The sequence below is a fragment of the Gorilla gorilla genome, chromosome 8 (assembly GCF_029281585.2).
Source record: "Gorilla gorilla gorilla isolate KB3781 chromosome 8, NHGRI_mGorGor1-v2.1_pri, whole genome shotgun sequence".
Lineage (NCBI taxonomy): Eukaryota > Metazoa > Chordata > Mammalia > Primates > Hominidae > Gorilla > Gorilla gorilla.
This window is the reverse complement of record NC_073232.2, coordinates 22,859,536-22,884,143: the sequence shown is the minus strand read 5'-3', so window position 1 is coordinate 22,884,143 and position 24,608 is coordinate 22,859,536. Positions and strand designations below refer to the sequence as shown.

General features: G+C 45.9%; 1 protein-coding gene across 15 annotated transcripts in view; it reads left to right on the top strand.

Moving 5' to 3' along the window:
• The window catches only part of FRMD4A (FERM domain containing 4A), a 685,957-nt gene that overhangs the window by 470,965 nt on the left and 190,384 nt on the right, over window positions 1–24,608 (top strand). For all 15 annotated transcript variants that reach the window (XM_055352375.2, XM_063709890.1, XM_055352372.2 and 12 more), the window contains one exon: window positions 139–204. In XM_055352375.2, the coding sequence (XP_055208350.1) occupies window positions 139–204 (66 nt within the window). The remainder of the gene's footprint in view (window positions 1–138; window positions 205–24,608) is intronic.

Genomic DNA, 24,608 nt, shown 5'->3' with positions numbered 1-24,608 from the left:
CCTGGCATTATACAGTGCCGACTCCCAGAGGAAGTTTTGCCCAGAGGAATATGCCTGGCAGAGTGCAGCGTCGGCGACCCTCTAACCCTTTGTCTGGCTGCTAGACTCTCAGTGACTACCATTTCTCTTCCCTCTTAGATGACGGAGGGCCGCCGATGTCAAGTACATCTTCTTGATGACAGGAAGCTGGAACTCCTAGTACAGGTAAATCGCTTTTGGTCAACTTTCTGAGTTTCTTTGGTGACTGATGTGGTTTCAGACCTTGATCCAGCTGGGAATGAAGGGGGATTTGGTAAACCGTTTTTCAATCTCTGTTAATATCTGTGAGAGAATGACTAGGACCCACCAGGGTGTTTTGTGTGTGTGCTATTTTGGTTGTATCTGTACACCAGCCTAAGGCATCCAAGGCCAGATGTACATCTACCCTATTGTTACAAATTTCTAGAAAAGGAAATTCCACAATGCCCTTAGCTATTCTTTCTGCCTGGAAGGAGTTAACTACAATGTAACCTAAGTAACTCTTGCTGTAACTAAAATTGATTTAGTATTCCTTGCTCAGAGGGGATAGAAAAAGGTTTGGTTCTTTTTGTTTGTTTTTTTGTTTTGTTTTGTTTTGAGACAGAGTCTCGCTCTTGTTGCCCAGACTGAAGTGTGGTGGCACGATCTCAGCTCACTGCAACCTCTGCCTCCCAGGTTCAAGCGATTCTCCTGCCTCAGCCTCCCAAGTAGCTGGGATTACAGGCTAATTTTTTGTATTTGTAGTTGAGACGGGGTTTCTCCATGCTGGTCAGGCTGGTCTCGAACTCCTGACCTCAGGTGATCTGCCTGCCTCGGCCTCCCAAAGTGCTGGGATTATAGACATGAGCCACTGTGCCTGGCCTAAGGGTTTGTTCTTTTCTTTTCCAGTTGAGATTAAAGAGGAACAATCTCTGTACTCTGTCCTCTTTCTAAGTGCTAAGCGACCCCCTTCTTGCCCCATCCCATGAGTTGACATTGGCATCACTTGTGAGCATCTGGAGAAACTGAGATGCAGGAAATCAATCAATTCCAACTAAGAACACATCAGTGTCAGCAACATTGGAGAAGTAATTGGAATCATAGACCCTCACCTTTTTCAACTTGTTCTTAAACAGACCATTGTTGGACCCAAAGCTCTAAAGAATGGTGTCTCCAACTCTGACTTTAAAAGTTTACCATTCCAGATCTGTTGTTCAATGCCAATTTTTATTACATTTGCTTGCTGTTTATTCTTAGATGTCTGTCTCCAAGTCCTAGAGCATTGTGTCTCATTCTCTATCACATTTTGTTGTGAGGAAGCTGCAGTTCATCAGTGAGTTGAGAGGATGCCATCTGCTCATGGGGGAAGTGATGCTACTTCGAAGGGGAAACTCGCATGCAGACACTTTCGTCTCGTGTTGCCTTGTACATGCTGCTTGGAATTGAAAATGTTCAAACTGCTGACTTTGAATGAATACTTTTAATAGGATTCAAATGATAAAGGCTTTGTAAATGCAATATAGGAAACAGAAAATAGGAAAAAGGCTCATAAGCACATGACACTAATTCAAGTGTTGTTCCCTTTTTGGTGGATTTCTTTCCAGCATTTTTCATATTTATATTTCTTGCATGGCTGTAATCATAGTACATGTATAATTCTACATATCTTATTTTTCCTTTTCCACTTACCATTGTCTTTCGCTAAGATTTTCTAAGTTACTGTAATACTGTAAATTGTCATTCTCGTGAACAGCTGCATAAATTCTAGAAATTGATATACCATTATTATCTAATCATTTCCCCATTTGAGTATATTTAAGGGATTTAAAAAAATAATTTTACCACTATTACAAGTAAATGCTGTGATTAACATATCCCTATATATAAGGTTCTCCTGCATTTTAGATTACGGCTGTTTTAGGCTAGATTCCATGGCCTAAAGTCATTAAAAGTCAAATTTGTGCTTTGAATTTGGAAGAATGAGGCAATAAAGGGAAACCATCAAATTGAGTGAGATCTCGTTAATTAGCAGAATCGTTAACTGAGCAACATTTGAAGCTTCAAATTGCCAAGACTCAGTGCGAAGAGTTTATAGGCGAGTGGTCTGGTGTATTTTACATGCTTTTCCTGAATCAAAGCTTGGAGGTTTAGAAAGAAGCCACCTTCTGGAGTAGGAAATGAGACCTCAAATGGCAGTTTAGAAACTATCTCTTGGCCAGCCTGCTTTCAGAAAAAAATAGATTTAATTACTGATGTGCGCAGTTTGGGGACAGTTGTCCTCAACCCTATAAAATCAAGAAAATGTTGAATTAGGCGAACAAGAGAAGTTCATGTTCTTTCCACTGCTTTATAGAACAGGCTTCCTGTGTTATTCTCTCTTCCTGGAACACGCTCCTTCCCACACCCCTGCGCCCTGGACCTGGCTGGTCTCTCTTAGGTCTTTACATCACAACTTGGAAGACACCCTCCACCAAGGCTTTCCCTGACCCCCTCCGCCTAGTCTGTACTGAGTTTCTTTCTTACGACAGGGCCACACCTCACTGTGATTGGTTTTGTACTTGTTATCACTTCCTGGAGCCCCCAACAGTTTGAGGGCTAGATCTGTGTCTCCGTCATGGTGTATCCCCAGTACCTAGCCCAGGGTCAGGCACATAATGTCACTAAATAAAGACTTGTTGAATGAAAGAATGGACAAACCTAAGATGTCTTGACATGACTTCCCCCAAAGACTTCTTGCCAGAGTACCAGTTGCTTCACAGAGGATTTAGCTTAACACACACACACACACACACACACACACACACACACACACTTGCACAAAATCTATCTATAGATACACACACTATCTACCTATACATAGATACACACACAATCTATCTACACACTGAGAGATATACACACTACCTATACATAGATAGATACACGCACTATTTATCTAGGCATTGATAGTGCGTGTATCTATGTATAGATAGATAGTGTTTGTGTGTGGTAAGCTAAATACATATATATATTTATATTTATATATATGGAAAGATTCTAAATTAATTGCAGAATGGGATTTAGCAAAACTTGGAGAAACAAAATTAAAACTACTGAATGAAAGGCAGCTTAAATCTATCACTCTTTTTTTCTCCTCTGCAAAATTCTGTTGCCCAGGATTCTATCTGTTGGGCAGTATCCTTTCTAAAGGGAATCTGGATTCTCTAGCTCATCTGGACCCACCTCTAGGTTTTTAATAAAACATTTGACCTAAACTATTTCATATTTTACATTCAGAGAGTGGTAGCCTTCAGGTTCATTTATACTTTAGTCATCAAAATATATTAAACACTGAGACTGATATTGTTAAGAATAATTTCAGAACATTTGTAATAAGCCTTAGACAAAGCAATGCCTTTCCTGATCTTTTGACCTGGAGCTGTGGAAATGGGGATGGGTGGAAAAGACACCTACATTGACCTGACAAGGTTTGTAACATGGAGAGTCAGGTTTAGAGCAAGTGTTTCTCTCCCCCAGAGAAGTAAATGGGTGTGCATGAGGGTGGCTGACTGAAAGATATTAATAAGATGGGGCAGATTGGGGAGGTTAGTTTCTACCCACTATGAGGATAGGATACTCATCAAAGGCTACACCTCAGATCTTCAGACACAGAGGAGCTTCTATGGCATCAATGTTGGACGAGAAAGCTGATGGCATCCAAACCGACTCCCCATTTGCCTCTTGCCAGGAGGATGCAGTAAGCAGACAACCACACAGATAATTTCATGCAGCACTGTAAACTCGGCCACTCCGAGCATAACATTTCCCTTCTTTGGGTTGCAGAGAAAAAATGGCTGTCATCCTAATGTTTCATGCTTATTCCATATAGCACTTTGAGATTACCAAGTGAAATCTGTGCTTCCAAATCCTCTATTGCTCTGAGTAGATCATACGTTACTCACAGTAGGGGAGGGCAAACAGTCAAGAGTGACATACTAGGAATTAATATTTGAGACGCTCATCCCTAAATCCACAGGCAATTTCCTGACACCCACGTCTTTACCAGGTAGCTCCTTAAGTCCTGAAATTCCACTTAAGAGCAGCTGGAAGGTGACGTGAGCATTCAGCCCCAGAGCATGCCTGCAGCCTTGGTTGTGGACACATGCAGGTTGCATAGACAGATTGCCCTGCAGTTGAGCCCACAGACAGCATCTTCTGCTCTGTCTTCCAAAATTGTTTCCACCAGTTGGAAATGTACTTTAAAAAAAGCCTTTATCAGGCCGGATGCAGTGGCTTACACCTGTAATCCCAGCACTTTGGGAGGCCAAGGAGAGTGGATCACTTGAGGTCAGGAGTTCGAGACCAGCCTGGCCAACATGGTGAAACCCTGCCTCTACTAAAAATACAAAAAAAAAAAAAATAGCTCGGTGTGGTTGTGCACGCCTGTAATCCCAGCTACTTGGGAAGATGAGACAGGAGAATCACTTGAACCTGGGAGGCGGAGGTTGCAGTGAGCCAAGATCACACCACTGCACTCCAGCCTGGGCGACAGAACAAGACTTTGTCCCTCACCTGAAAAAAAGAAAAAAAGCCTTCATCAAAATGAGAGGAGCCACCCTCATCTCAGTCTTGGAACTGCCTCTTCTGGAGGACGCTATAGCCAGATATGGGGGGCGGAGCATGTTTTATGGTCAGCCGAACTCCCTAAGTCTCATTGTCATATCCTTGCTCCTTGAAAATTATTTTCTTCATTTATTCTCTGACCCGAATGCATATTTGGGGGAGTATTTTGAGAGCAGAGAAAGGGAAGTGTGCTTTAGCCATAGTGAGAATGATTTAAGTAAGAATTTCCGGACAGTGAGAGTTGCTAGATGGGGTACAGGAAGCCGTTAGTAGGAAAGATTCTGGACTCTTTCTCTTGACCTTCATAAAAATAGAGTGGATTTTCACTAGAATGGAATGGCTGAGGTGTGGCCCTTCCTTATTTGGTTCTCTTGAGGCTTGTGAGACTGTAGATATCCTGTCTCACAGGGAGCCGGCCCAGTGCCAGAAAAACCGACCTGACCTTCTACTGCTAGGCAGGCTTCATTTCAGTGCTTCTCCCCATCACTTTAGATGAGTGGTTGGCCGAATTTCTTCCCCATCCCCACTTTTTGGGTTTTTTATTTATTTATTTATTTATTTTTGAGACAGAGTCTTGCTCTATTGCCCAGGCTAGAGTGCAGTGGTGCAATCTTGGCTCACTGCAACCTCCACTTCCTGGGTTCAAACGATCTCCTGTCTCAGCCTCCCGAGTAGCTGGGACTATAGGCCTGCATCACCATGCCCAGCTAATTTTGTATTTTTAGTAGAGACAGGGTTGCACCATGTTGACAAGGCTGGTCTGGAATTCCTGACCTCAGGTGACCCACCCACCACAGCCTCCCACAAAGTGCTGGGATTACAGGCGTGAACCACCACACCTGGCCCCCACTTTTTTTCAGGCAGGGTCTCACTCTATCAACCAGCTGTGGTGCAGTGGTGCGATTACAGCTCACTGCAACCTCAACCTTCTGGGCTCAAGTGATCCTCCCATCTCAGCCTCTCCAGTAGCTGGGGCTGACAGATGTGCATTACCACGCCCTGCTAATTTTTTAAATTTTTAGAGAGACAGGGTCTCCCTCTGCTGCCCAGGCTGGTCTCCAACTCCAGATCCCAAGTGATTCTCCTGCCTTGGTCCTTCTCAAAGTGTTAAGATGGCAGGCGTTAGCCACTGCCAACACACCCGGCCCTTCTTCCCTTTGATGATAAGAGCTTTACACATAGGAGTCCTCTCCATCCCCTCAATTCTGCCACAGTGAACCTCGCACCTTGCTTTCTCCAGGGAGCTGCCCCATGATGTGAGTCTCCTTTCCAAGTTCCAAGCTGCCCTAGGATTTCCACATCTCTCCCCTCTGACCCAGTCCCTTAGTGGCCATTGGCAAGACATTTACAACTGTCCACTGTGTGCAAATAGAGGAACAAAGCATCCCTATGATTCCGGGAAGTGGAGCAAACTGTGACTAGTCCGTGTTTTCTAAGGGAATTAAAGATAGCAGTTAGATTATTGCCATGCATTACCCAGGGCTCATAATCCTGAGATTATGAGGAGACATAATCTCCTCATAACCAAGACAGAAGCATTTGGAAAGATCTAAGCTGCACCTCGTGGTACAGTAGCCACCAGCCACATGTGGCCATTGAGCAAAATGTGGCCAGTGCAAATTGAGATGTATGCAAGCATAAATCACACGCCGGCTGTGTGCAAGCATAAATCACACGCCAGCTGTGAGCAAGTATAAATCGCACACCAGCTTGTGAAGACTTCCTATGAAACTTAAGTAAAATGTCTTGTAAATGATTTTTGCCTTGGTGAGTCCGTGTTAAAATGATAATATTTTGGATATATTAAGATAAAATAAGTATATAATAAATTTCACCTTTAAACTTTTTAAATATGGCTAAAAAAATTAAAATCTTGGCCAGGTGTGGTGGCTCACGCCTGTAATCCCAGCACTTTGGGAGGCTGAGGTGGGCAGATCATGAGGTCAGGAGATCAAGACCATCCTGGCCAACATGCTGAAACCCTGTCTCTACCAGGCATGGTGGCGTGCGCCTGTAGTCCCAGCTACTCGGGAGGCTGAGGCAGGGGAATCACTTGAACCCGGGAGGTGGAAGTTGCAGTGTGTCGAGGTCACGCCACTGCACTCCAGCCCGGCAACAGAGCAAGACTCCATCTCAAAAAAAAAAAAAAATTAAACTCATATTGGGCTAACTGTTGCGGCTCACGTTGTATTTCTTTTGGATGCCTATTTCTAGAGCAGCAGGCCCAAACCTTTTGGCACCAGGGACTGGTTTCATGAAAGACAATTTTTCCACAGATGGGGTGTGGGGGGTATGGTTTCAGGATGATTCAAGCATATTACATTTATTGTGCACTTTATTTCCATGATTACTACATTGTAACATATAATGAAATAATTCTACAGCTCACCATAATGTCAAATCAGTGGGAGCCCTGAGCTTGTTTTCCTGCAACTAGATGGTCCCACATGTGAGTGATGGGCATCAGGCATTAGAATCTTTTTTTTTTTTTAATTTTTGAGACAGAGTCTTGCTTTGTCACCAGGCTGGAGTGCAGTGGTGCAATCTCAGCTCACTGCACCCTTCACCTCCTGAGTTCAAGTGATTCTCCTGCCTCAGCCTCCTGAGTGGCTGGGATTACAGGCAGGCGCCACCACACCCAACTAATTTTTGTATTTTTAGTAGAGACAGGGTTTCACCATGTTGGCCAGGACAGTCTCGATCTCCTGACCTCATGATCCACCCGCCTCGGCCTCCCAAAGTGCTGGGATTACAGGTGTGAGCCACCGCGCCTGGCCTAGATTCTTATAAGGAGTGTGCAACCTAGATCCCTCACGTGTATAGTTCACAGTAGGGTTTGGACTCCTGCGAGAATCTAATGCTGCTGCTGATCTGACAGGAGGTGGGGCTCAGGCAGTAATGCAAGCCATGGGGAGAGGCTATACGTATAGGTGAAGCTTCTCTCGCTGCTCATCTCCTGCTGTGCAGCCCCATTCCTAACAGGCCATAGACTGGTACCAGTCCATGGCCCAGGGGTTGGGGATTCCTGCTATAGAAGATAGAAGACAATTGAAGCTAGAGAAAATATTATGAAGGCAATTGAATTGTTTGGGATTACCCAGATATAATACTGGATGTTTGGCACAATAATGACTACATTTTACAGTTCTTTTTCTTTTTCTTTTTCTTTTTTTGTTTTGTTTTGAGACGAAGTCTCACTCTATCGCCCAGGCTGGAGTGCAGTGGCGTGATCTCTGCTCATGGCAACCTCTGCCTCCCGGGTTCAAGTAATTTTCCCACCTCAGCCTCCAGAGTTGCTGGGATTACAGGCACCCGCCATCATGCCTGGCTAATTTTTGTGTGTTTGTAGAGACGGGATTTCACTGTGTTGGCCGGGCTTCTCTGAAACTCCTGATCTCAGGTGATCCACCCGCCTTGGCCTCCCAAAGTGCTGGGATTACAGGCATGAGCCACTACACCTGGCCTACAATTCTTTATAGAATTTATATGGAGCATATCTTATTTAATCCTCACAGTAACTGTGTAAAGTAGGTGCCAAGCAAACAGAAATTCAGAAAGATTAAATAACTTGCTCAAGGTCACGTAGCTAGTTAAATATAGGTAGCTCGAGCATAGGTCCTCTGATAGCATAGCCCATTCTCTTTTCACTGCCCCATAACCAGTATATATAGTAAAAACCCAAGATGCGCAAGATATGATCTATTAATAGTTCACCTGGAACATGCTCCTCTGCCAGCCCCTGACACCAGAGCCATAAACGATGGCAACCAAAGACTTCAAACCTTATCTCAGGTCTGCAATGGAAGATGGGCTTACCCAGGTCATTTCATTCCTGTGAACTCACTTCCTAACCTATCTGGGAAAGCCTGAAACATGTGACACATCCTCATGAAGGACTTGTGCATCCTGCGTAAGTCTCGGGCTAGCTGGTGCGGAAGACACTTCCACAGCAGTGGATGAAATAATGGTCGCCTTCCTGTCACTTTCCTCTGTCTGACAGCGATGCTGGTGATATCCCATCTTAAAGGTCAAGTACATTAATATGGGCTGTCAGTAAAATAGCACTGAGGGCAAGTAAATAGTCTGGGCTATTATGGGCTAGAAAAAAAAAGTATGACTTTTTAAAAATCTAGAACTGTAATAATCTTACCTAAAATAGGTGAATAAACTTGGTTCTCTTTTTTTTTGAGATGGAGCCTCACTCTGTCACCCAGGCTGGGGTGCAGTGGTGTAATCTCGGCTTACTGGCTTATTGCAACCTCCGCCTCCTGGGTTCAAGCAGTTCTCCTGCCTCAGCCTCCTGGGTTCAAGTGCTTCTCCTGCCTCAGCCTCCCAAGTAGCTGGGATTACAGGCACCTGCCACCACCCCCAGCTTATTTTTTTTATTTTTAGTAGAGGCGGGATTTCACCATGTTGGCCAGGCTGGTCTCGAACTCCTGACCTCAGGTGATCCACCCACCTCGGCCTCCCAAATGCTGGGATTACAGGTATGAGCCACTGCGCCCGGCCTAAACTTGGATTCTCTATGCACAGGTGCACACCCATGTTTATATTCACCCTCATAGCCCAGCCTTAGCGACTTCTGTGGTTAATGATATTCTGCAAAAATGCAAGAGATGGCCAGGTGCTGTGGCTGACGCCTGTAATCCCAACACTTTGGGAGGCCGAGGCGGGTGGGTCACCTGAGGTCGGGACTTTGAGACCAGCCTGACCAACATGGTGAAAGCCCATCTCTACTAAAAATACAAAATTAGCCGGGCATGGTGGTGCATGCCTGTATCCCAGCTACTCGGGAGGCTGAGGCAGGAGAATCCCTTGAACGTGGGAGATGGAAGTTGCAGTGAGCCAAGATCGCACCATTGCACTCTAGCCTGGGCAACAAGAGCAAACTCCGTCTCAAAAAAAAAAAAAAAATGCAGGAGATTGTTTTCTACCAAGTAAAGCAGGAATCCCCCCCAAAGTGCATGTTGCCAAGCAGAGAATATGGAGTTGATTCCGTGTCTTCCCAACTGAGTGGTGTGGGCAGGTGGGCTCATTGTGGTCTGCCTGCTGGGCCATCTACCGAGGCGTGCTCCAGGTCTGCCATCTGCTCCTGTCTGGTCCGAATCCACCAGGAGTTACTGTCGCAGCCAAGGGCTGGGAAGGCGTGTGCAGAAGCTGGGAGCAGACAGAGGGACTCAGTGTTATGAACCTTCTGTCCGGGACCTCCCAGGCCACCAGGCCACCTCCTGAAACAAGAGCCAAAGGGATTCAGGCAGTCCCACTTTGGGCTGACCTCACACCTCACTGCGATCCCATCATCATTTATTAGGCTCCTCTCTGCAAAGCTGGGCACTCCACCAAATGAGCAAAACAGATGTCTTCCCAGCCCCCAGGGGTGGCTGATAATATTTAACATTTGAAAAGCACATGGTGAAGAAAGACATGTTAAGATATAGAGCACAGACAGATAACGCAATGGTAAATCTATTTGTAATTAAAAACGCATTGAGTGATGGAGAGGAATAAGAAATAGTCCATAAAATATACTCTTGGGGAGCACAAGCAGCTAAGTCGTTTCCCCCTTGGTAAGGAGGGAGGAGACACGATCCATCTTCCTTCTTCAGCCAAGGCCTTTGTGGAAAAGTTGGTGAGCTTTCTTTCTGCCCTGGTTAGAACAAAGGGGAATTCCAGTCTCCCCAAGAGGCTGTGAGAGAGGGCTGAGCATCAGGATACAGCAGATTGATGCGATCATCTAGGGAACCCCCCGCCGCATATACACACACACACACACACACATGTACACACACACACTCACACCCAGGTGCTGGTTGAGGAGAGGAGAAGAGACCATCCCCATCTCCCCAGCCTAATGGGTGCACACTGCCAGTTGCCTGGCAACACCGCTTCTTTGCTCCCCTGCCCCCCTCCCCCTTCTTCCTGGACCACCTCCATGTCTGTGCCCCTTGTCCCTTTGATGCCAATTTTAACCTGTTGTAAAATGTATTCATTGAAACCATTTGAAATTGCCAATATTTGGCAGACTTTGTCCTGCTAAGGGAACAATTTCATGTGGCTCAAACGTAGAGGGAGAGAGAAGAAAAGGGAGAGAAGACTTAGCCCTCCAGAACATTGCAGGTGGTTGTTTCTTTTACTACTGAGTTATTTTTTCCGTGATATCTTCACAAAATCCTTTCCATGTCCTCCCTATGGTGCCCCATAGGAGACTCTGTGCAGATGGGAGCCTCAGGATAGGACATTAAACTACATGCTCCTAGTTTCTGTCTTTCTGCTAAGGGGGGATAAGAAAGGATTGGGGAGATTAAAACAAACTCAACTCACAATGCAGTTCTGCAAAATGCAAACGACTGTATTTACAGGGGAAAGGCACACACGTGTGCACACACCTCTATGTAGAGTGTAAGGATGGGGTAACAGGGACCCAAGGGGTAACAAATCTGTGGCTGTCATCGTTTTTATTAATCCATAACTCACAGTTTGATTTTGGGCACATTGCTTAATTCAAGTACTTGCTTGTTTGGTAAATATTTATTATTTGTCTACCGCTGTGCTATGCAGATCTACGCATCCGTTTATTTGGGTTAGGAGTTCCTGTCTAGAGGTGCTCAATGATTATTTTGGTTGCAGAACTTTTTACAAGTCCAGGAGTGGCTGGTTCTTCCGTTTCCTAAAATGGGCTGAGTGTTCTTCCTCAGCTCTGCTGTGCCTGGAATGGCTTCCCTTGTCCACACATCCCACCTGCTGGACCCTGTCCTTTCTTGTAAGGGGATCCAGGAGGACATGAAGAGGCAGATTTACTCATCTGGCAGCCTCTGCTGCAACTTTTCCCATCCAGTGGAAGGAAGGAAGAGAGGAAGGGAGGAGGGGAGGGAGGGAAGGAGGGAGGGAGCGAGCGAGCCCCTCCCCTGAGAGAGGAGTGCAGCCTGGCCAGGTATCCCTGGTGGTGGAGGGAGGAAGCGAACGGTCTGGGGAAATCTCAGCTGCTCTGTATTTTTCTCTGAGTCTTCTACCCCAGCGGGCCTTCCCTATCGCCCTTGAATCTCTGTTTGTGGCTTCCTGGCTTGCCCAGCACAGAGCTGAGAGTTCAGCTGTCAAAGCCATGTGGAAGATTTCCATATTTTGCCAGAGCCCCTGTCCCACCCCTGCGGCCGCCCACTAGGTCTTTGTGACTGAACACCTCGGTGGCAGCCCCAGCACCTCATGGCCACCGAAGCCCATCATTCCCACTCCTCCTCCAACCCGGGTCATCTTGTTCTTGCACCTGCTTTGAAAGTAAGCCCACAGTTCTTCAAATCGGCCAGGCTTTAGAAGCCAGGAAATTTTTTTCTGTGCCCCTCAATGACATCCTTAAGTCTTGCCTGTTTTTTCACTGGTAAGGGAACAGCTTTCCTTCTCCTCTCCAGTACATGCCCCAGTGTAGACATTTGCCACCCTGGACTCAGCATCCTCTGTGTGCCCATTGTCACCAGAGCAGCTCCTTGCCGCCCTGCCTAGTTCCATGTTCCTGGCCATCCCCATTTGTCCTATATGACACAACCAGAGTATCCATCCTTCCAGGCTCCTTCATGACTTACCCCTGCTCAGGAGCCATCAACAGCCCATACTATTGGATTGCTCTGTTTGACTCTCGAGTTCCTCCATGATATGACTGTGAGCTGTTTACGAGAGACAGTGTATCAGAGAGGTGAGGAGTACAGTTGTGCCCAAACCACCTACTCTCTGGGCAGGCCCTATGCCATTACAGTCATCACACTCTGCCCAGTGGAGCTGGGGCCTTGAACTTTACAATTGCAGGGAGTTGCATCCATAGTAATGGACAGAAGCCACCATGTGACCCTACTATAGAGTCTTGTAGACCAATGATTCTCAGACTTCTTTTTGCTGCAAAATTCTTTGTCCAATATCAGCACATGGAGAGGGTCCGAACCCCATCACCTTCACCCCCAAGCCCACTGACAGGGAGGCTCTGCAGGGATCTCAGCAGACTCCTGTGGGTTTGCAAATCTCTGCTTTAGGTAGAAACCAGATGATAGAAAATGTAAGCATCCTTTATGCTAATAAGCAAACACATTCCTGAAAAGTTCAATGTATAAGTTGGTGCGAAAGTAATTGCATTAAAAGTAATGGGAAAAACCACAATTACTTTGGCACCAACCTAATAGATTGAGCCTGAATTTTATACACCATATTTCAAATGCTTTGGGAAATTATATAGCTTAGTGATTAATCATCATATTAGCTAATTGAACGCTTATTTTTGTACCAGACTCTGTTCTAAGTGTTTAATATGTGCTGAGTCATCTTTTCAGCCCCACCACTCTATGAGGTTGGTAACTGTTATTATTCCCATTTTTTCAGATGAGGAAATTGGGGCACAGAGAAGTAAAGTAACTTATTCAGAGTTGTACAGCAAATGGGAGAACTGATTCAAAACCAGGCCACCTGAATGCAGAGGACCAGCAGGTTCCAGCACGCTGAGAGCACAGGCTCTGGGGCCGGTTGGGTTGGCTTCAAAACCTGACTCTGATGCTTGGCAGCTTCGTGACCTTGGCCATTTGCACAACCTCCTTAACCTTCAGTTTCTTCATCTGTAAACGGAGAACACTGGCTGCCTCCTGTCTTGCTGCTCTAATTTTCTCTGTAAATTGAAACTAGTACCTGCCTCATAGACTTGTGATTAGGGTTAAATTCACTAGAACATCTGAAGCGCCCCCAAGACTGTCTGGCACAACATGGGCATCTCTTAGGCTGGGATCAGAGGCCTCGGCCAGACTGCTTAGTAGCTATGGTAACCCAGGCAAGTCACTGGCCTTTGCTACCTCGTGTGTAAAATGGGAATGTTAACTACCTTGGCTTTTGAGGAAAGCATTTAGAAGACTATTAAGTGCTACATAATTTATGGTGCTATTATCCCTAATAATCTGGTCTTCTATACGATTTCATGCGAGGCTTCATGGAGTAGTCGTAGAGTTCAGTATCAGTTCACTTGAAAAGTGATGGGTTGACAGTCCATCAAAAAATGTCTTAACTGCTCAGCCTTCCAGATCTCCAACACATCATCCCCTGATCTTTTCATGAACACTGGTGATTACTGCTCATCCCTCCAATGCCATATATAACTCACGTGTCAAGGTCATAGGATGACAGGCAGAATATATATGCACATGTGTTCATACTGAGTTCAGATTACCATCTCAATAAGTGGACTAGGTTTTGTGCTCCAATGATGTCAAATCAGTCATCATTCTTGGGGATAAAATAGAAAACATGATTTCAATGGTTGCGTCCCAGTATCATGTAAATGACCCCATCCTTAATGCTCTATATTAAAATGATACTGAAGCACAACTATATGCGAATGGATCATATTGGTTTTGATCTGTGGGAAGGTCTGTACTGAAGGCACACTGTATCCCTTATCAACCAGACAGTGACTGGTCTTTCCAGCCCATTACTCATACACGAAATTGCCACAAGTTCATGTACTAACTGTTGCTTCCCAATAGGGGCTGTATCCTTCCTAGAGACTGCAGTGTGTGATTTTGTAGCGCACGGTGGGACACATGTTTAGAGGCATTCCAGCATATTCTCGTCAACTGTGCGAGACTCAGAAGAGCATGCGACTAGCAGGGCCTGCTAGAATCCCAGTGATCTTTGACCATTCCCTGGAGAAACACATTCTCCAGGAAATGCCAAAGTGCCACTTCAAACTGATCAAGAATTTCTTTCTTTTAGGGAAGAGGATTTTAAAATATCACATGCAGTCCTTTTAGGGTAGCAATAGATCAGTAAGTACAATGATTCTTAAATTTTAAATTGTCGATAGATCTTAAGATATGTTACTACAATAAAGTGGGCCGGATGTTGGTATTATCAAAATTCTTTATCGGCATTCCTTTACTTTGGCCCTTCTTCTTAAAATACTGTCAATCTTTCACAAATAACAAAAAATATCAGTAGACCATGTTGATACAAAGGTGTTTTAGAACTCTAATAATCCTCCAAAAGGATAATGACCTCAGTACTCCATTTCATTTAACCACAGATGAGTAACAGAGTTAGAGAAGTGTGGATAAATCACCGATTTTCACTCACCTTTTGGAGATTAACATTAAACATTGGTTTAACATATAAACCAATGACTATGTGATGTCTAAAGCCTTCAGTGTTAAGTTTGGTGGGTCTGTCAACCGCACACACTCACATATTCACACACACACACACACACTCACATACATATACTCATGTACACACATACACAAACATGCACACACTTAAATACACACTCACATACGCATTGATATAACACACACACACTCTCCTACATACAATGCATAAATCTTAGGAAGATTTCTAAACCCTTAGCCCTTAGTTCAACTACAGTATTCTCACCAAATTACATTCATGAGCAAGAAAAAAATGATAATCTTTCCACACAGTTTCTCTTTAATTGGTGGAATTAAACGCAGTTAATTCGAGGTAAGTTCTAGAGGCTCCTTGACTTGTGTCCTCTCTGCCGGGAGTGGTTACACTGCTGCTGGGATGCCCCAGCAGCCCAGGCACCACCTCCTTGCACAATAATGTTCAAAAGCAGGAAAGGGGCTGGGCGCAGTGGCTCACGCCTATAATCCCAGCACTTTGGGAGGCTGAGACAGGTGGATCACCTGAGGTCAGGAGTTCGAGACCAGCCTGGCCAACATGGTGAAATCCCGTCTCTACTAAAAATACAAAACTTAGCCAGGCATGGTGAAATCCTATCTCTACTAAAAATACAAAACTTAGCCAGGCATGGTGGTGGCCGCCTCTAATTCCAGCCACTCAGGAGGCCGAGGCAGGAGAGTTGCTTGAACCGGGCAGGCAGAGGTTGCAGTGAGCCAAGATCGTGCCACTCAACTCCAGCCTGGGCGACAGAGCGAGACTATATCTCCAAAACAAAAGCAGAAAAGAGACTTTCTCCCCATCGTGACTCTTTTTTTCATAGAGGAAATTATTCCCCAGATGTTCCTCCCCACTCCTCGATTCCGGACTCCACCCCAGACCACAGCTGGTCCATATTATTCCCATGTCTGAAGCAGTCACTCACACTCACACAGGGAGCAGAATCAAGGTGACTGATTGAAATCAGCGGTTCTCAAAGTGTGGTCCTAGACAAACAGCCTCAGTGTCACTTGGGATGTGGAAATGCAAGTTCCCGGTTGGCACCCCCAATATACTGAGTCAGAGGCTGGGAGTGGGTCCCAGCGATGAAGCCAGAATCCGACGCAGCACAGGCTGTCTGGAGCCTGCATACTTGGTACTGCATGTTGGATTAAGGCTGTAGCAGTTGAACACAGGGAGGAGTGCAGATTGTACACCTTTCTGGAGCTTCCCTTGGAGGCTCACAGGTAGAGGCAGCGTGATGCAGCAGTTCCCAGACTTTTTGATTTCAGAGACCAGAAAATTTACAGATGAAAGGCAGGTGGGGCTGCAGTCATTTTTTTGTATTTGCCAAGTCAGTATATGAAAAATAGTATCATCTACTTTAGCCTTGATTTACATAATAAGAAACACCACACCAAAAAGGATATGAAATCAGAATAAAGCACTGTCTTTTATCTTTATTTATTTATTTTTTTAGAGGCAGGGTTTTGCTTTGTCACCCAGGCTAGAGTGCAGTGGCACGATCATAGCTCACTGCAGCCTTGAATAAGGACAGTCTTTTAAATAAGACGCATTTAGCTTTATTGAAAGTGTACATTACATTTATCCTATTTTTCTCATTTTGCCACTGACCAACAGAAAATGTACCAGCACTTAAGAGCCACCAATGCGGGAAAAGCTCGCACTTTGTGCAAAGTCAGATCCGGTTTGAATTCTGTCTCATCTCATGTAGATGGTCTGTGGCCTTGGGAAATGTTTTACCTTTATGAACCTCAGCTTTCTCGTTACTAAAATGGGAATTATAAGTACCGTGCAGGATTTTGGTGAGATTTAGAGATAAGGAAACCAACCACCTGATCTCTGGAAGATGGGTGTCCAATCAGTGGTGGCTGGGACCATCAGAAGGCTGGCTCAGTGTTATTGACTGGGCTCATGAACGAATGAATGGCTAGCAGAGACAAAAGTTCATGATCTGTTTCCTCATTTATTTGAGACAAAAGGGACAGCTGAACTATTTTTAAGCAAACCCACGTGTATGGACTAGACGACACTCAGAAGACAGGAAGGAGAGCATAGAAGTGGGTCACAGAATCACCAAATTATTCTTGGGATAATTGTTTGGATTCCTAAAGTTCAACCAACCTTGGGGGTTTGTTGACCCCAAACCCGTCTGCCTTCAAGTGTTTGGAATCATTCAGAAATAATTCCAGCTGCTTAATAGCCTCTCTGTGACTGACAAAGCCCTGTTGTGAGAGGAACAAGGTATTGCAGTGTTACGTGCTGAGTGGGTAGGCAGGAGGAAGGATAGTTGTAATATCGCGGTGCAATTCTGGCACTAACCACCTGGAATGAATGCAGATTTCACAGGTTTAAGAGCAGAGTCCCCAACGAGATAGCTCTCAGTTTGGATGCCAGCTGCAAGGTTGGGGGTCCCCATACTACCTTTACTTTGATCAACTGGCTGCAAATATGAGGGTTCCTGTGACCTCCTCCAGCTCAATAATTTGTTAGAATGACTTGCCAGAACTCCGGAAAGTGCCATACTCATGACGAAGGTTATATTATATAGGAGGCTAGCCAGGGCCCACCAAATGAGGAGACATATCGGATAAGGCCTGGGAGGGTCCCACATGCAGAATATCTGTGTTGTCTCCTCCTGGAGTTACAATGCAACACTCTCCTGGCACATTGATTCTTTTCACCAACGAGAAGGCTCCACTGAGCCTCAGCATCCTGAGTTTGTATTGGGGTTTCATTATGTAGGCATGATTGACTGAATCCTTGGCCATGTGATTGGACCCAATCTTCAGTCTCCTTCTCCTCCCTAGAGGTTAGGAGGTCAAGCTGGTCACACATGGCTCAAATCACATGTTTGGTCTTTCTGCTGATCAGTCCCCATTCCAAGTCATTCTCATTAGCGTAAACTCAGGGGTGATCCAAAGCGTTCGTGAATAACAAAGATAATCCTATTACTCAGGAAATTCCAAGGGTTTCCTGTCTGCCTCCCCAAAATCAGGGACAAAAGCCAATCAAATTCTTTATTTTAAAATAGTAGCTAATGATGCAGGCATCCAGAGTCTTAAACCTTGGCCTGAGATTGTTGAAACAAGACAAAAGTTAATGTATGAAGTCTCTACTACTCCCAAGCATGAACTGTAACATTAGACCACTTTTTAATTTCATCTATTTACTTATTTAGATGGGGGTCTCACTCTGTCACCCAGGCTGGAGTGCAATGGCATGATCACGGCTCACTGCAGGCTCAACCTCCTGGGCTCAAGCCATCCTCCCACCTCAGCCTCCCTAGTAGCTTGGATGGCAGACATGCACCACCATGCCTGGCTAACTCTTTTATTTTCTGTAGAGATGAGGTCTCACTGTGTTGCTCAGGCTGGTGTCGAACTCCTGGCTCAAGTGATCCTCCCACCTTGGCCTCCCAAAGTGCTGGGATTATAGGCATGAGCCACTGCACCTGGGCCTAGACCACTTTTTTTTTTTTTTTTGAGACAGAGTCTCACTCTTTTTGCCCACGCTGGAGTGCAGTGGTGCAATCTCAGCTCACTGCAACCTCCACCCCCTGGGTTCAAGCGATTCTCACGCCTCAGCGTCCCTAATAGCTGGGATGACAGGCATGTGCCACCACACCAGCTAATTTTCATATTTTTAGTAGAGACGGGGTTTCACCATGTTGGCCAGACTGGTTTTGAACTCCTGACCTCAAGTGATCCACCCACCTCGGCCTCCCAAAGTGCTGGGATCACAGACATGAGCCAACCCACATGGTCCTTAGACCACTTTTTAACTGTCACCATATTAGGCAGCTCCTACTGCCAGAACAAAATCCCATAGACCGGGTGGCTTAAACACCAACATTTATTTCTCACAGTTCTTGAGGCTAGAAGTCCAGGATCAGAGTCTCGGCAGGTTTGGTGTCTCCTGAGGCCTCTCTCCTTGGCTTGTGGACATCCGCCTTCTCCCTGTGTCCTCACTTGACCTTTCCTGTATGCTGGAGTATCCCTGGTTCTCTTCCCCTTCCCAGAAGGACCCAGTCCTCTAAGGACTCGGTCCCACCCGTATGACCTCATGTAACCTGAATTACCTCCTAAAGATCCTATCTCCAAATACAGCACATTCTGAGGTATGCTGGGGGTTAGGACTTTGGGAATGAATTTTAGGAAGGCACATAGTTCAGTCCGTAACAGTGACCTCGAGCAAATGACCTCTTTAAGCAATTGTGAGGTATTAAGGCAGCAATGTGTGCAAAGCCACCCACCACAGAGCATCCTGAGACAGCCATGGGCCTCACTCCGTCATTTTTATAGGGACACACTGTGCTGCCTGGGATGGCCCTCTGCTTTCTGCACCTGGCAAGTCCATGCTTCACAGGAATGGTCTGCTCTGCTCTGGCTCTGAAGACAGCAGGCTCAGTGTTTCTCCAGGGAAAGTCAGGCCTCCAGCTGGGGCAGCACACGCCGGCTCAGACCTGAGTCATCACTCTGGTGTTAGGAGTCCACTCCTCCCAATCTCAAGCACTGCGGGACATGGCTGGTGGCTCAAGGCCCCCTTCCTTTCCTGAACCAGGAGCCTGTATGCCGTGAGCTATGATGTGGGCCTGGTTTGCTGAGCCTGGAGCCGGTGTGTCTTTCACATGACCATGTGGCAATCTGGAAAAGTCCATGTGTCTTAAGCTCTCAGTGTTGTACAAGCTGAAAGGAGAAAGAAAACAGGAGGACGCCAATGGTACCCAAAGCCAACTTAACTGGGGTCTCAGCGAAAACCTTAGGACTTTACAACTACATCTACAGATGCCCTCTGCATTACTCTGGTGCACGTTTTATGGCAGGAATCCTGTTGGCAGAGATGACCACAGAGGAGGATCACTCAGAAAGCATTTTCTCAAAAACTATAATTTCTTTAGTCTCCTGTTCAGGTGGATAATTAAATAAATGGTGATTTTCCCAAAATGCCTTTAGAAATGGTGGTCCTGGCTGGATGTGGTGGCTCACACCTGTAATTCTAGAACTTTGAGAGGCCAAGGTGGGAGGATTGCTGAAGGCCAAGAGTTCAAGAGCAGCCTGGGCCGGACAGCAAGACCCCATCTCTAAAAAACAAACAAACAAAAATTTTAATTAGCTAGGTGTGGTGGCATGCACCTGTAGTCCCAGCTACTAAGAAGACTGAGGCAGGAGGATCACTTGAGCCCAAGAGTTCAAGGCTGTAGTAAGCCAAGATCCACCACTGTACTCCAGCCTGAGTGACAGAGCAAGACCCTATCTCTAAAAAAAAAATTAAAAAAAAAAAGGAAATGATTCTTCCAGCCAAGCCCTAAAGTCATATTAATCATTGCATTTATCTTAATCATCATTGGATGGTTTTTATTCAATATCCTGGTTAAGGTCAGTATTTTAGACTGTATAATAAAGAAAACAGGCAATGTCCCCATCTCCCAGGAACTTACAGTCTAAGGTCCATATTGTAAGGTATGTAGCAAACAGAACATAGGCAGGCGCGGTGGCTCACGCCTGTAATCTCAGCACTTTGGGGGGCTGAGGCAGGCGTATCGCTTGAGGTTAGAAGTTTGAGGCTAGCCTGGCCAACATAGTGAAACCCCGTCTCTACTAAAAATACAACAATTAGCTGGGCGTGGTGGCACATGCCTGTAATCCCAGCTACTTGGGAGGCTGAGGCACCAGAATTGCTTGAACCCATGAGGCAGAGGTTGCAGTGGGGCAAGATCGTGCCACTGCACTCCAGCCTGGGCAACAGAGCGAGATGCAGTCTCAAAAAAAAAAGGGAGGGAGGGGGAAGAAAACAGAACAGAGAGGAAGCAATGCAACAAACTGAGAAGCAGAGCAGCAAGAGACGAGTTTACAAAAGAAGATCATAAATGGCACATTGTGGCTGGGCGTGGTAGTTCATGCCTGTAATCCCAACACATTGGGAGGGCGAAGCAGGAGGATCATTTGGGCCCATGAGTTTGTGAACAGCCTGGGCAACACAGGGAGATCCCCATTTCTAAAAAAAAAAAAAAAAAAAAAAAAATTAGCTCTGCATGGTGGTGCACGTCTGTAGTCCCAGCTACTGGGAAGCCTGAGGCAGGATGGCTTGAGCCCAGGAGGTAGAGGCTTCAGTGAGCTATGATCACGCCACTGCACTCCGGCCTGGGCAACAGAACAAGATCCTACCTCTAAATAACTAAATAAAGAGATAGCACGTTGTAATTCAGCAGTCTTTCCTGTGATGTGTTAAATAGGGAGATGATTAGAGAAGAAAAGGTATGCCCTGTTTTTCATGGAAAGGAAGGTTCTAGAAGAGCTAAGCCTGCTTTCTTCCTCCATTCCCTTAAGAGGTCTTCATTGGGCAGGTCACCATAGTAGCCACCAGATTCCTGATTGCTGTCACGTCGTCAGAACAGGAAGCAGGAAGAAGAGAGTGAGGAAATGAAGGGAAGATAGAAAATATCGAACCCAACAGTTCTGTGCAACCAGAGATGTGTGTGTTAAGGGTACAACTTGCAGAAGAGGAATGGGATTGGGATTGGATGGAGGAAAGCTGGGCGTAGTGCATGATGGTACAATATTCACATCTTCTTGTTGAATGCAGGGTTGCACTGTCAGTCAGCGTACCTGTGAACATATTGGTGCCCACAAAGAGATGAGATGGACCTTGAGTAATGACATTGCCTGAGTGGATAAGAAATTAGAAGCTGCCTCATCTGGCCAACTGTTAGAAAAAGTACAGTGGCTGCAAATGTGACCCTGTGATCTTTTGTAACTGCTGTAGTCTCCTCACTGCCAGCTTTCTGATCTGCGGAAAGCTCTAAACAGTTTCATTAAACAAGGTCAGGAATCTTGGCTGTAATTCTTGGCTTCTCAGAGCTTGTCATGGGAGAGGCCAGCACTCGAGGCCCAATCAGGACTCCAGAATACAAGTGTCAGGGCCCCTGAACCTTGCTGGGCTCGGCCCAGTAGGCTTTGGGAGAAGTTTCTTTGCAGCTCACTGACCATATTAAGGGAGGGAGAAAGGCAGCAGTTAGGGCGGTTTAAACTGGTATTTGTAATTTTGGGTGGTTCTCTCAAAGAGCAACCCCCTTGAGGAAAGCATTTCTGGAGCCAATATTTCCAAAAATGTGCTGGAGAGGGGTCTGCATCAAGTAAGTTTGGGAAATGCCTCACCATCCTCACCATGTATTCCCATGTGAGATGCGGGCACATTTGCTTAAGAACCACTGAGGAACCAGCCGGGTGCGGTGGCTCACGCCTGTAATTCCAGCACTTTTAGAGGCTGAGGCAGGCGGATCATGAGGTCAGGAGCTCGAGACCATCCTGGCTAACACGGTGAAACCCCGTCTCTACTAAAAATACAAAAAATTAGCCGGGCGTGGTGGCGGGTGCCTATAGTCCCAGCTACCGGGGAGGCTGAGGCAGGAGAATGGCGTGAACCCGGGAGGCAGAGCTTGCAGTGAGCCCAGATCGTGCCACTGCACTCCAGCCTGGGCAACAGAGCGAGACTCCGTCTCAAAAAAAAAAAAAAAAGAACCACTGAGGAACCCTGGAGTGAAGACCCCTGGTTAGTCAGTCTTTCCAGGCCCTCCTTGCCATGAAAAACCCTCCCTCCTGGGTCATAAACTCATTTTGGGGTATGTGACTTCTTCAGTTGTGGAGGAACCAGGGCCCGATGTAATTAACACTCTGGGAAGTGCCATAACTGGCTCTGTCAAGACCATGTGAGACCTATTCCAGCTCTACTAGGGGTAACGGGTGGCTCCAAACAAGCCACTTTGCATTTCTGTTTCTGTTTCCTCCCCCGCGCCCTCCAAAAAATTGTCAATTTCTGTACCACCTCTTTTTCCTTCCCAGGAAAACTACCAAGATCAAGGAAATGACATAAAAATGCTTTGGGCTGTGGTGTGGCCAAAATGTCAGATGAGTGCTATGAGAGTTTCTTCCAAGACAGACTGATGTCCATTCCTTAAAGAATAACCAAAATGCTGGCCCGGCGCTTTGGCTCACACCCGTAATCCCAGCACTTTGGGAGGCCGAAGCAGGCGGATCACCTGAGGTCAGGAGTTCAAGACCAGCCTGGCCAACATGGCAAAACCCCGTCTCTACTACAAATACAGAAATTAGCCAGGTGTGGTAGCTCACACATGTAGTCCCAGCTACTCAGGAGGCTGAAGCAGGAGAATCCCTTGAACCCGGGAGGCAGAGGCTGCAGTGAGTTGAGATCGTGCCGCTGCACTCCAGCCTGGGCAACAGAGTGAGACTCCATCTCAAAAACAAAAATGAAAACAAAATCTTGAATTCTCTGCTGAAGTGTTTAGTGCCAGGCTCATAGTGGACACTCTCTAAATACTTAGTTAATTAATGAATAAAAATAATAATACAATGGTCCCCAACCTTTTTGGCACCAGCGACCTGTTTCAAGGAAGACAATTTTTCCAGACCGGTGAAAGGGGGAGGGGGATGGTTTGGGGATGATTCAAGCACATTACATTTCTTGTGCACTTTAGTTCTATTATTACATTGTAGTATCTAATGAAATAATTCTACAGCTCACCATAATGTCCTATCAGTGGGAACCCTGAGCTTATTTTCTTGCAACTAGACTGTCCCATCTGGGGGTGATGGGAGACAGTGACACATCATCAGGCATTAGACGCCTGATGGAGCACACAACCCAGATAGCTCGCATGCACAGTTCACAATAGGGTTCACGCTCCTATGAGTATCTAATGTCACCACTGATCTGAAGAGAGGTGGAACTCAGGCAATAATGTGCGATGGGGAGCGGCTATAAATACAGATGAAGCTTCACTCACTCTCCTGCCACTCACCGCCTGCTGTGGAGCCCAGTTCCTGTACTGGTCCGTGGCCCTGGGGGTTGTAGATTCCAGTAATAATATATAAGGACTATAGAACTATATGTAAAGGTATATAACCACATATAAAATGATGACTGTTTGCATGCCAGGCATACAACCATTACCCTTGTAAATTTTCACTAATTCTTGAGGACAACCGTAGGATAAACTGTTGTTATCTCCATGCTACTGTTGAGGAAACTGAGGCACAAAGAGTTAAGTAGGTTGCTGAGGTTCACACAGCTCCACGAGTGAAGTAACTGGGCTCAAAGCCAAGTTCGGCGGCTATCAAAGCCCTCCTCTTAACCATTACACTTGCCGCTGTGCTGAATGAATGCATTTTGAAAAGGATAAGAAAGCATATTTCTTTCTATGCATCCTAATGACCTCCATCTCCGGCCACCCCCTGGCAGCCTCACTCTTGGGTCTTAGATAGATGATATCATCATGACATGTTTTCCGTGCGCGCTGCTATCACGGGGAATTATCTGATTGTCTGGAAGTCCATTTGCTAAAGTGGGACAAAGGGAAAAACTGGGCAGAGAAGAATTTCGGAGGTAAGAATGAGGTCTTGTGTAGTCAAGAGGGGAAATGTTAACCCTGTCAGCTTAAAAAGCCATTTGCCTCTGTCTCTCGCTCATTTAAATCACCCACTGTTAATAGCCTTCCTGGAAATGTGTCCCATGGCAACACAGGCTGGTCTCAGTTCCCTGTTCACCCCCTGTGGACCCCCGTGCCTTGTTCTCCTGATGTGCTTTGTAATGCTGAAGATGACTCTCTGGACCAGAAATTTCAGACGCATCAATTTCGTCTTCCCTCTGCCCCGAGGGATGAAGTCAGTTCTTCAAAAGTTTTCTTTCTAACATCAGGCTTTCAAATTCTGGTATCCTTTGACTATTCAGAGATTAATACTTAGAGGAACTCGAAGAAGCCTCCGGGGGAAGGGGCTTGATATCTCACCATTTTTCTTCCTCCTGAAGAAGAGCACAAAGGACTGTGCTCATGT